Source organism: Cololabis saira, chromosome 14, assembly GCF_033807715.1.
Source record: "Cololabis saira isolate AMF1-May2022 chromosome 14, fColSai1.1, whole genome shotgun sequence".
Lineage (NCBI taxonomy): Eukaryota > Metazoa > Chordata > Actinopteri > Beloniformes > Belonidae > Cololabis > Cololabis saira.
Window position 1 is genome coordinate 20,650,167 of NC_084600.1, and position 13,994 is coordinate 20,664,160.

Here is a 13,994-nt window from a genome sequence, read left to right on the forward strand (position 1 = left end):
AACTGGTACTGTAAGTGGTAATAAAAGCAAGCTATGGTGACACATGGGCCATAACACTGGTACAGATCTGGATGTAACATGTCTTTGCTTGAGCCATTTTCATGGCATCAGGTAGAAAACAGGGACACGCATTCGCTTAGTTTCCAAAGTTTCGCATGTCCTCTTGAATAAATAGCGCAGACCTGCCAAGAGCAGTAAATCCTCTACCCGATACCCCTGCAGCAGTTTATTGGCACGCAGGAAGCATTTGCATCAACCTGGTCATCATTGCAGCATTTGTTCTATACGTGGATACTGAAGAGTGACGGGGGTTATGTAAGTGACAGGTGGATGTAGAGCTGTCTGTCATGAGAGGTTAACAGCAACAGTAATGTGAGCTGACAGTGGGCAGAGGTCATTACATCCTCTAGTGAGTGAGTGGGTGGAGACCTTGTAGCAATTCTGCGGAGTTTCAACTGGTTTCTTATGCAACAGCATTTAGTTCTTACCTGCAAGGCAGTCATGGTGTCCTTTTTTTATCACAGCATTGATTCTCTGGAGGTCTTGACCTACATCACACATCGTCTTTCCATTTCCAGCCATCAGTGGTTAATATCACAGGTACCTTGGGTATTGATAAAAGGTATTTTTCCAATTGGTTTTTAGTGTGGCGTACATACCAACCTGCCTCAGCATTTCACCTCTGACCTCCTCTTTAATGTAGAGCCTGACCCCAATTACAGGTCCATTGTTTACTAACTCAGGTAGTGTGTTTCACAGACTAGTTAGCCACGGAGAGTGAGGAAAAAGCTTGGCTCTTCATGACTGTATTCTCTGCTTTGCTTTGTGTTTCTAGTATTTCCCGTAATAGAAAGGGGTCATGCTATTAATGAGTGAAAACATTTCTAGTGATTTAAAGTGTATATATTTTTTTTTATGTCTGAAGTGGCTACCAACTCATTCCCTGATTCTATGAAACCATGTGACCTAAAATATCTCGTTCAGAGAGCTGTTCAAGTCTGATGGGTACTGTGCCATCACAGTAATCGCTTATAGAGTATAAACATATGCTTCATTGACTTTACAAAGAGTTGGACAAAACTGTAACATTGATTTTAAAGAGTCACGTGGCAGATGCAGAGGGTGGAGTTGAGTGGCTTTCTTCAAAACATTCTTAAATGCATTAAGAAAAAATAGTTTAAGGTATTTCATGAACATGTTGACATTTTTCTGTTTTCTGAATGTAGACTTGCATGTATTATCATTAGATTTTTGGCATTATTGTAATTTTATTTTATAATAATAATAATACATTTTATTTGTAACGTACTTTTCATAAAATAATCTCAAAGTGCTACAGATACAAAATAAACAAAAAGGAATAAAATCAAGATGCATAAAAAAACAGAAGTAAAAGCATAAAAGCACATAGACAATAAAAACATCTGGAACTGTTCAATTGAAGGAAGTTGTGACTCATCCACGCCCTAATCTCCTCCAGGCAGTTGGAAAGGGCTTGAGTGGGTGATGATGAGGAGACTGCGGTGGAACGTGGGGTGGAATGTAGGTTGGGGTCAGTTCGGAGGTACAGCTGAGTGTCATCGGCATAGCAGTGAAAAGAGATGCCGCGTCGGCTGATGACACGACCCAGGGGCAGCATGTACAAAATAAAGAGGAGAGGTCCTAGGACAGATCCTTGGCAGACACCACACGTAACAGGGACTGTTTGGGACTTGGAAGATCCCAAGCTGACATACTCTGTCCTGTCAGCAAGGTAGGAGGTGAACCAGTCCAGTGTGGAGTGATGGAGACCAATGTCGGTGTGTAGACGGCTTAGGAGGATATGGTGGTCAACAGTATCAAAAGCTGCTGAAAGGTCGAGGAGGATGAGCAGGGAGGGGGATCCAGAGTCGGCAGAGATGAGAAGGTCATTGGTTACCCTCAATAATGCTGTCTCTGTACTATGGGCAGTGCGGAAACCAGATTGAAAAATGTCAAATAGTGAATGGTGTTGAAGATGTTTTTCGTTGCATTCAGTTTTCATTCATTATTATCTAGTTCCTTTCATCAGGCGTTGAACTTGGTAATGGCCATCTTAAATGCTTTCTTCTGCTCACTGCAAACTGGACCCAGATGGATGGAGGAGCTGAGTTGGGCAGTTATTGTAATGTAGATCAGTGTGCATTGTGTGTGTGTACAGTATTTGCTTAGTTTAAAAGGTTTTCCAGTGCAAGTCATTGCTTATTAGCAGGGCGTCATAGCTCTCACTCCATCAGCGCACAGCCCAGCGTGTGAACAAGAACAACGCCACACACATGTAACCCAAAGGTGTATTCAAAGTAGTACGAAAAGTCAAAACACTTCCAATGTGTGTGTTTTGCATTTCTGTGTAAGGTTTGTTATTCAAATAGCTAAGTGACCTAAAAGTTTCACAATTCTGTTTTCCAGAATGATGAAATGTCTGTTGAAATACAAAGTTTCAGAATCAGAAAACTAAACCTCATTGCGATTAGTTCATTTACATTTTTCCCACATTTTGAAAGGTTTCAGTGAAGATCTCTAGTAATGAATTTAAAGAGAGGCTCTCTCCTGCTGACACGGATATACAGTATATATACTTGTATGTAAAGTAGAAATGAAATCCAATAGAAATGGCAGACCTTGCTTCTACGCTTCTTGAAGTACTTTATCTCTGAACTGAGTTGTTGCTGCATCAGGAGCGGGGGAATATTTTTCTTTCTTTTTTTTCTCTTCATTTTTTTTGTTTTTGTTTCTGGAAACCTCCAAACCTGTGTTGTAAAAAATACATTGAAGCTTGCATCAGTACATGTCGTCTAATAATTTCTAAATCAGAAGACTATTAGCTTTAAATGTTTGTTTTTTTGTGTGTTTTGATTTTTGTTTTTTTGGTCATGAGGTGAGGTTTCGGGACCCAAATGCAGGAGATTCATAAGCGGCAGGAGTTCAAAACAAATATTTTTATTACTAACAAAAAGGTAACAGGTAATCCAAAAAGTAAATCCAAAAATGCCTCTGTTAGAAAATCCAAAAGGTGACCAATACTTAGACGGGTAAACAGGCGAGTAAAAGACAGACCTACTAGCACAAGGGAAGGGAATGACGAGACAATATTTACTCACAGGGGCTTAAGGCTGAATTATGGTTCTGCGTCAAATCCACGCCGTGCCTACGCCGTCACCGTGACGCCGTCGTGAATCCTTCGGACTTCTCCGTCACTCCATTTCGCCGCGGTGCAGTACCCCCCCCCAACCCCCCCGTAAGTGACGGCGTCAGTGACGGCGCGTACCCTACGGTGTAGGCACAGCGTCGTTTTGACGCAGAACCATAACTCAGCCTTTACAAGGCACAAGTGAAAACAATCGGGATCAATGGGGGCTGAACAAAAATAAACACACAAGAAACGGGGAACATGTCAAACGGAAGAACAAAACTAAAGAAAACAAGAAAAGACGCCCAAAACTTTACAGAAAACCTGGGCCACGACAGTAGCAGCTATCAGGTTTTTGGATAAATGGCTCCATCGCGATAAATTGCCTAATATTTGAATCAAAAGTCAGTATTGTATAGCTTTGTTGTATAGTGTGTTTTGTATCTGCAGTTCATACACTAGAAATACAATAGCAATATTTATGGATATGATCCTTAAAGATGTTTCTTTTGGTGGCAGTGATGGCAGTTTTCAGTGAAAAGAGAAACGTGGTTGCTCTCAGTAAATTTTATAACTTCCATGTGTAAACTTCCCTTTGCATATATTTGTTTATTTCCTCTTAGGCTGTTGGTGACACTGAATGCAACATAACTGCCTTCAGGTAAATGAGTGCCACAGTACCTGAAAGATGTAAAACAGTAGAAGTATTCAATGCTGAATAGCCCCTGATTGGCTCTCTCATTTTCATATCACCCTTTCATTGGCTGGCTACAAATGCATTGGACTCTCAGTTTGCGTTGTTGAGTGTGAGTCAAAGAAGCAGCAGTTGTAGGCATGGACTGATTGGCATGGATAACAGCCGGTGAAAGTAGTTTTGGTCAAACGACACTCATCAGTCACCCGTCAACAGACTTATGGCTTTTTTCTTTGAGGCTGTTTGTAGTGTTCGCTCTCTCTTCTCTAGCAATGGTGAGTCAGATCAGCCTGTGTTTGACTGTGCAGTATCTCTGGATATGTGTGTGTGGGCATGCGGATCGATTTGACAGAGGCACTGTTTGTTGGTTTGTTACATTGTAGTGTAGACTGTATTGATTTTCTAACAGGTCCTTCTGTGGTTCAGTCCTTCTTACTTGAGATGATCTCTCCTGTTTTGTCACATGTTATCGTAACCCTGTCCCCAGATTAGTCCCGAGAAGTGCCTTACAGAACAGGTGGGAGTTTCTCCCCTGATAAATTATTTCTTCATAGACTGACTACACCATTGATTTTTATGTCTGCGACAGACGGGGATTGTCAGGATGCATTAGCTGACTTAGGCAGCCTGCGTTTTAGCCTGTCACTGTGTGCATATAAACATGTGTGCAAGGACTGTCATATGGTTCCATCAACACAGGAAAATGTCCTTGCAACCACTTGATGTTTTATCAGATACTGAAATCGGAGCATCTCCTGAGATGCAGCGTCATTTCTTGTGATCTCAGAAGCTCATTAATTATAATCAAAGATCCGTCTCTTCGGGCAGGCTGGCCTCTCGCCGGGTGGGGGTCGTTGTCCTGGAGGGTGAGGGCCTCCTGGTCGCATGTCCGGCCCACGCCGGGTGGTCGAGGTTCGCCTGGGTCACGGTCCTCCGCCGTGGGTTCCCTGGCTGCCTCTTCCTGTGGTCGTGGGGGCCCCGCCCGCGGGTCTCCTCGGCTGCCGCTGGGAGGGGGCGGGCCTCGCTGGCGGTGGGTTTCCTCCCGCCCTCTGTGAGTTGCTGGTGGCCTGGGTTCCGGTTTCTTCCTTGTAGGCCTCGGGTCTCTCGGGTGGCGGGGTTGCGCCCTCCCTCCTCCAATATAGTTACAGTTCAGGTGGAGCATTGATTGGACTATTACTTACACACACACACACACACACACACACACACACACACACACACACACACACACACACAGCCACACAGACATATACATCGGCCCGTGCACCTGCATGCTCGCTCTGTAGTTTTGCGGGTTAGTTAGTTGCGGTAGCTTAGCCTAGCTGTGATTGGGTCTCGGGACCTGGGATGGTTTCCAGTGCTCAATGTGCGCCTCCATGTGTGTTCTCGTGTCCTGGATTAGCAGCGAATCTATATATATATATATATATATATATATATACATATACATATACACACACACACACACACACACACACACACATATATACATATATATATATATATATATATATATATATATATATATATATATATATATATACATATATACATACATACATACACACACATACACACACACACACACACGCATACACAGGGCCGCCGCAAGGGGTGTGCGAACCGTGCAACCGCACGGGGCCTCGTGCCCCAAGGGCTTCGCGCTATGGGCCGTTTTTTTTTTTTTTTTCTTTCCCTTCTTTCCCTTATAAATATCAACAGTCACGTTCCATTACAGACCTAAATGTGTACTAGTCTGTGCATATCAATAAATATATGTGCAATGATGTGCTTGCTGATTGATGTAAAGTGGATTGCATGCAAAAAGAGACTTGGACATAAAAATAACTGAACAGTGGACACAGTAGTAAATCACAGGAACGGTGATCAGGATGAGTGGACTGGACACGTGTACAAACATACATGCTATCTGGACTGTGAAGGATGAAATTAGACAAATTGCTATGTGGTAAACTATGTATCTTACTGAATTCTGTTGTTGATGTGATCATGAATCTTACATAGAACGGGGCGGGACTTTGATAAGCGTCAGCTTCTCCCGTACCCTTTTCGTCATGTGCTGAGTATGCAATGTATAATGTTCTGGAGATGAAATGTGTCTATATAAACATGCCGAAATAAACGAAATAATAATAATGTCTCTGCGCAGCTGCGCGTGTCTGTTGTTCAATACAACTGCGTCAGACCAAGCGCATTGACACAAGGTGCTCTGATCCAGACGGGTGGAGTGTATATATATATATATATATATATATATATATATATATATATATATATATATATATGTATATTGTGATGACCCACCCTGTCTTAACAGGGTGTTCTGTTCATGTGCAGGAGGAGGGGACCAGCCTGCATGGGTGTGCCTAGAGGAGGAGGCACACCTGACTCCAATCAGGCCCAATATTTAAGCAGGCTGGTCAGGGCCATTTGGCCTCTCTCCCCTGCTCAGTAAGCATGGTTTTCTTTTTTGGTTGCTTTGAGTTTGTTTGTCTTTAGTTTTCTGCACTTGCACATACACTACACTTACACACATCCACACCTGCCATACACCACTGATCAAACTGATGACTCACACCTCACCTTACCCGTTACATATATTTTGATTGATTTAATTATAAATAAATACATTGTTTTGAACATTTATCCCTGTGTGTCGTCTCCCATTTTTGTCATGACGAAGTCAGTTCATGACAATATATATATATATATATATATATATATATATATATATATATATATATATATATATATATATATATATATATATATATATATATATATATATATATATATATATATAATATAATATAATATAATATAATATAAACCTCCTATTATGGCAAACAGGTTGACAACTCCAAGGGTTCAATGTTGTGGTCTGACCTCATTAGAAGGTCTTGTGCCCTTTAGATCCAGACCTATATATATATATATATATATATATATATATATATATATATATATATATAGATATAGATATAGATATATATATATATATATATATATATATATATATATATATATAAAATAAATATATATTAATAAAATAAATATATATGACATATAAAAAAAAGTATTTTATATCCAAATTGCACATATATATGCTTTAGGTTCTTACCAGCATGGTATTAACCATTAATGTGTGCAGACAAGGTAAAAACTATAAAAAAATTATAATCAAAGACCTTGGTAAAAGTGGTATAAAATATAGAAGTGCTGTATCAGACATAAATATGCCAAAAACCTCACTCAGGAGAAGTGATATTTTTCTTTTCTTGTGAACTTTAATCACCAAATTGCAATCACATAATAATTGTCAGTGCAGGTAGTATGATGGCAGGTGGACCTCATTCATAAAAAAACAGCTTCAATCTGCCTTTGTAGTCTCAAGGGAGCTGTGCTATTTATTGTCCTTCAGTCGTGGGACAGATAACACTCTTGAAACGCAGACTTTCACTGAATTAAAAATTGGGTAGAAATGTGTTAATTTGAATAACTTTTGATAATCTGACTGTTAGAAAATAATAACAAAAATTCAACACTTAGCTAATCCTTTTCTGAGGAACTTGATAAAATAGATGCTATCATAAGTGATCTGTATTATTTAATTAATTATGAACTTTGTACTTTCAAGGCAAGGCAAGGCAATGCAAGGCAAATTTATTTATATAGCACAATTCAACACAAGGTAATTCAAAGTGCTTTACATTGACATTAAAAGCGGCAAGACATAATAACAAATAGGTAAGAATAAGAAAAGAAGTAAAATAATAAAAAGCACAAGCTGTTAAAAAAAAAATAAGGGCAGTAGAGTACAGCAGGTTTAATTTAGGAGTATGCTTCAGTAAACAGTAATGTTTTTATCCTGATTTAAAGGAGCTGACAGTTGGAGCAGACCTCAGGTCTACAGGAAGTTTGTTCCACCGGTGAGGAGCAGAATAACTGAACTGCCTCACCTTGCTTGGTTCTGGTTCTTGGGAACCACAACAAACCAGATCCAGATGAACCTCAGGGGTCTGGGAGCTTCATAGGGAACTAACAGATCGACCATGTATTTTGGTCCAAGACCATTCAGTGCTTTGTAGACCAGCAGTAAGATTTTAAACTCTATCCTTTGACTAACTGGAAGCCAGTGTAGTGATTTCATGACCGGTGTAATGTGGTCCAGTTTCCTGGTGTTTGTAAGGACTCTGGCGGCAGGTTCTGGATCAGCTGCAGCTTTCTGATAGATTTCTTGTTAAGGCCTGTAAAGATGACATTGCAATAATCCAACCTACTGAAAATGAATGCATGAATACGTTTTTCCATGTCTTATTTAGACAGAATACCCTTAATTCTAGCAATGTTTTTCAGGTGGTAATAGGCAGATTTGGTGATAAACTTTAGATGAATGTTGAAGTTCAGGTCTGAGTCAATAATTACACCAAGATTTCTGGCTTGATTCGTAGCTGTCAATGACATGGAGCCAAGGTGAGCGCTGATCTTTTCCCTTTCATTTTTAGGGCCAAAACTTATCACCTCTGTCTTTTCTGCATTTAGCTGGAGAAAATTCTGGCACATCCACTAATTGATTTGGTGAATACAGTTACTCAATGAGATCAGGGGACTGTAGTCATGTGGTGACACTGAAATATAGAGTTGTGTGTCATCCGCATAAGTATGGTAGGAAATGTTGTGATGTTCCAAAGTTTCAAAGCTAACTGACTGTACAACTGGAAAGTTAGAAAAAGGCTCGACAGAATTTGTATTTCATTGTATACATTACCAACCCAGGATAATTGAAGTGTTTGCCTCGCCTATCTGCATCGATGAAGGAACACCAGTTTCAGCTTAACTTGTGTAAAACTGGTTATCCCTGCTCATCATTCGATCAACCACAATATCATGATAAATATTGCCTTTTTTTACCGTCACTACTGCCATGGTTGTAAAAGGCCTGGATGTCAGGATTGATGGCCAGTTATTGTGTTCTGGCCATATTGCCTCGGACTCCCGGTCATGTTGCTTTGCACTTTACAAGATACAAAAAGAGAAGACTTGCCGGACTCAGTATGCCACTCAACTCTTAGTACAGGCCATAGTTATATTCTCCCTCAACTAACCCAATGCCCTCCTAGCTGGCCTAACAGCTGATTAAAATCTCTACAGAACATCCAGAATGCGACAGTATGTCTGGTCGTTAATCAACTAAAAAAGGGACGTCACACCTCTGATCATTGACCTACACTGGCTACCCATTGCTGCTATATTCACATACAAGTCACTTACCCTTGCTTACAAAAGGACTGCAGGGTCAATACCTACTTATTTAAACTCAATTTTAAGAGCGTACACTCTTTCCCAGGCATTGTGGTCATTAGAAGAACGACTGGCCTGGCCCTCTCTTCACACAAGACGTTCTCTGCAGAGACTGTTCTTTCATAATTACTCAATGGTGGAACAAGTTACCATTTGCAACAAGAGCAGGGTTGTCCCTCTATTTTTTTTAAGAAGCTCTTGAAAACCCTTTTTTTTCCCAAGAGCACCATCTATGCTAAACAACTTTAACTCTTTACCTTTTAACCCGCATTCACGTGCATCTCTCAACTGCACTTCCGCTGAAATTTACTGTGTTTACTGTGGCTTGATTGTTTTTCCTCAGTTGTAGGTCACTTTGGATAAAAACATCTGTCAGTTGTAATGTAGTGTAATGTTATATGTGTTTTACTGGTAAGCCACAATGCAGTCATTATATATTTCACATCAGGACAACTGACTTTTGGTCTAAAAATGATAAATGTATCCCTCAAGACAAATTTAAACCTTCAGTGCCAGAGAATGTAGTCCTAAATATCACAACTATTGCTTGCGAGGTTTTCTGCAAATTACTGTCCTCTGCTGTGCAGCTGTTTTGGGTGTTAATCTTGTTTAGAAAATTAGCAGCAGGAGCCTAGCCAAGTGAGTCTCACAATTGCTCTTTCTTTTATCTCTGTCTGTAGAGCTGCATTAATATGGCTAATCAGTGATAATGAGTTGGAATAATGACCACTCAACAGCTAAATTGCTGTTGAAGTGATTCATACAAACACTACATGACCCTAATGACACACATTAACAGTTAAGCATCCTTTGCATTCACAGTTGATAGAAAATAAGCAGATACTTCGGCTCGCCTCCCTGTTCAACACCACTGGGATCATATATTTCTTAATGACTTTTGCTGCCTCTTTATGTGTCTGTAAATAGAGGAATCATACTTCTGTATGCTTCTTTGGAAAAAAAGGGGAGGGGGTTGGCATACATTGGTGCTCATCTAGATAAAAGTGTTTTGCTCAGTGCACCAAATATGAAAGGGTTTCTTCTCTAAGCACTACGCTCCATATATATCCCTCCGGCTGAGAGTCGAGGTTTAGAGAAATAGTTATGAGCTGGAAGGATATCCAAGCTTTTGTAGACACTGATGAGCACTTTAACATGAGGTGAATACCTTGGATGGTAGAAAGCGTTCTCTGATTTTTCTCTCATGCTCACAACAACTCCCAGAACACATTATAACAAATCAAGCCATCAGGAGGAAAGTGTTCACAAGGGTAAAACAATAAAATGAACAAATGAAGAAACTGAGAGCCAAGAAACAAGGGCATAAACTCTCATCCATCTGAGGGCAGATCTCTTCCATGGTGGGAGTGCAACAGTCAGAGCCGGCCAGTGTTTTAACCCGCTCCTCGCCATAATGTGTCATGTTCTTCTTCATGCTCCGTCATTGCTCGACTCCAGGATAATCAGAATTTTCTGCATGTGCCTCACTGAGTCCATTTGTAAGCAATTTGTGTGACAGCTACAAATAAACCATATGGTAACCGCGATTCTTCACGGTCCACACAGACTCTTGCACGCAACTAACAGATGGAGTTGGGTTATTCCTTTCTTGTCTTGATTGACGGGCGTGTGGTCCAGTGTCTGTGGCTCGTGCTGCATGTCAGTGGATGACTGATTGCAGTCTAGGCATGCAGCAATATTAGCTTGCTGATGTGAATTGTCCCAGTGGGAATTGATCCCTAGATTTGTTTTCCAATTATTTCTCATCTATGCCTTGTTAGAGTTGTCTGACATCCTTTGCCTTGTCTTTTGAGTACATATTGGGTGGAACATTTACATATACCAACATATCTCCCAAGCAGCCAGCTTCTGAAACATTTTAATTTGCTTTTTTTTTTAATCTGTCCATGGTTTTCCTGTCAGTTAAACAGGATTTATTCCATCAGGAAACACCCCAGGAATGAAGTATGGCTACAGTGTAAACCAATCCTGACACAATAAACAGTGCATCCAGTTGAATTTAATCTAATTGCCTCCCTTTTTCATTAGTTTGTGCTGTAGCTTCAGCCGGGTTATCACGATTAGTCGCGTTTACCAAAATTATACCTCTTCTTTCATAACAGATGACAACATAAGATTTCCATTATCGGACTCAGAATGTATACATCTTGCCTAGCCATTTTGTTTTTCCTCAGTTTTCCTTGCTTGAAGGCAAAGCAGGAGATGTTTTGTAGTCAGCGTTGTTCCCTTCCACCAGAGCTGTCAGTGCTGCTCAGGCCTGAACGCCTGTCTCGCTCTCAGGGGATGGATTTTGGCCTGAATTCTGACACTCAGCCTAACGTGCAACTGTTTTAAGACTGATTTGCATTTTCACGGATCTGAAATGAAAATGGAAATAGATGAGTTGGAAGGCAAATGTATTGTTTTTGTAGCTTCTTCAACACAGGAGTTGATTGGTGTGTCATTTTAATTTGTTCTTTGCTCCAGCTCAGCCATTTCAAACTGTTTCATGCACCTTATATTGTTTCAAATTAATTAATGAAGCATGTACAACAGGTTTCTTTTTTATGTCATAGTTTTGGGAAAATAAATTGTGCAGTATGAGATTTTGGTAGTTGATGATGGTACTGAGGACATGCATTATTCTCAGCAGATACGCAAAGTTTGGACCGATCGCCTTTTTCAAGTAATGAATTGCTAACCAGTATCTTTCTCTTTTTTTGTCTACCCCCCTTTCCTCATCACTCCCTCTCGCTGCTGTCTGTTCTTCCCTGTTTCTCTCTGGACTCCAGACTTTAACTATAACACAGATGGCTATGAGGGGGACGGAGCAGAGGATGGCAAGTCCCAGGATGGCTCGGAGACACTGCCCTATATAGACGAATCTCCCACCATGTCACCCCAGCTGTGCGCGCCCCAGGGGCCTGATGGAGAAAGTGTCTCCCCCACACCACCAGAGGGCCTGCTGCCTGGGGTAAGGACACAGAAATATAAGGAGGCGGGGATACGGTTTAGTGTGTCCTGTTAAACTGGTTTTAGTCGTCATGTTACGTGATGTGTCCAGTTCAATGGGAGCTTTTTGGGGTTTTTTTTTTTTCACAATAATACTGCATTGTCAAGAAGATAGAAATATGTTAGTATTTTTTTTTATTTTCTCTCTTGTCATCCAGTATTTCAGCAAATGATGTCAGAAAGTCCAGTATTTACAAAGTCACAAGACTGTTTCCTGATTTTATTCAAACATTTATACCCTCCCAGCACCACATCATCCTTGTTTTTGTCAAATATCAGTTTTTCTGGTTTTCATTCATGACACTCACTTGTTGTTATAATCTTTTACCATACTTCAAATTCTTTACTAAGATGTTCGAAATGAATAAAATATCATACAAGCACTGGTCAGTATTTTTATGAAAAGGATTAGTTTATTTGTGAGCTTTAATAGTCGCACACAAATTAATGAAAATTGAAAACTCTGTGCTAAAGCTTACGACCTGTATCGGAGCCGTGGGCTTCAGTGGTGTTCTGTAAACCTCTTATCTTTTAGAAATGAATTTGATTTGGTCTGAAAAAGATTTTAGATTCAGTGCAGGAGTTGATATTTTAGTCTTTGTTAAAATCCACTCTGTGAAAGGAAGCAGAAGTAGGCATCATGGGAAGTGTACGTGTAGCTTTTAGAGTCATTAAGATGTTGCACGGCCACCACTGTTACTACAGGCTCAGGATGAAAACCAAACGTGTGCTTTATGGAGCAGTTATCGTCTTTTCAGTGGTTTGTAGTAGGTTCTCTCTCTTTGAAGGCATGAGTCATGTTAGTTTCCTGCGAGGTGGCAGTAGATCCTACACATACAGTAACTGCTTTGAAGAAGAGCTTCACAATATCCAAATCGCACTAGTTTATACAACACTAACATGAGCACATAAGCTGTAAAATAAATATTTATTTCCAGAATCATTCCTGCCACGCAAACTACACCCCAAACAGTTTATTTGTACAGTATGTGAGACCAAATCTAGAGTTTAGATTCTGAACCAAAATCTGTTGTAAGGTTCTGTTCACCTATAAATCCTCTATTGCTGAGCTCTTCATTGGCTGAAATCCTTCATCAAAATGATCTAATTTAAACCAAAACCTACTGCACAGGTGACTGAATTATTAGAAAAATAAATAAATGAAGAAGGCATTGAAATGTTCCTTAATTGGCGACAATGATCACCAGCATGTTCTCGTATATAAAACAGTAAAAGCTGATGAGCCGTAAGCCACGATTTCTTTACTTAGGATCCAGGATTCATGGAGCGTTTGTCTTTTAGCTGCCAGATCTTTACCACCTGTAATTGATAAGGTCGAGCCCCAGTAACTGGACTGCCTGCAGCACACTGCAGGGGGCGCATTGACATCAGCAGGAAGTGATCACTGAACCAGATGGTCTTTAATGCAACTAGCAACAATGTGCCAACCTGAGTTCAAACAAAGTACATGTGCAGATTGTTTTTCTCTTCAAAGTTACTCCTGTTCAAGTCTTTGATACTTGGAAAAAATATGTAGCGGCCATTGATGTTGGGAGTTTGTTAATAAGTCTTCAGTGTTGCTTGGATTTTCTTTTTACTTCTACATTACATCTACAGTGCATTATTAATTATTTGTTTTCATATGGAGCATGTATCGGTCCTTCATACCAGCGGGCCGGTGGTTAGCAGGGCTCTTTCTTGTGCTTGTTCCCAGTTGTTATCAGTTATTATCCTGTTATAGACATTTAACAGACATTAAGAGTCCACCAGCAAGTGGTTGTCTTATTTTTGTTAATTTAAATTTTTAATTCTCATACT

The 13,994-nt window shown here is 40.2% G+C and overlaps 1 protein-coding gene across 2 annotated transcripts in view; it reads left to right on the forward strand.

Annotated features, from left to right (window-relative positions):
- Nucleotides 1–13,994, forward strand: part of LOC133459786 (active breakpoint cluster region-related protein-like) — a 138,560-nt gene that overhangs the window by 53,227 nt on the left and 71,339 nt on the right. For both annotated transcript variants that reach the window (XM_061740071.1, XM_061740072.1), the window contains exon 2: nt 11,957–12,138. In XM_061740071.1, coding sequence (XP_061596055.1) covers nt 11,957–12,138 — 182 coding nt within the window. The remainder of the gene's footprint in view (nt 1–11,956; nt 12,139–13,994) is intronic.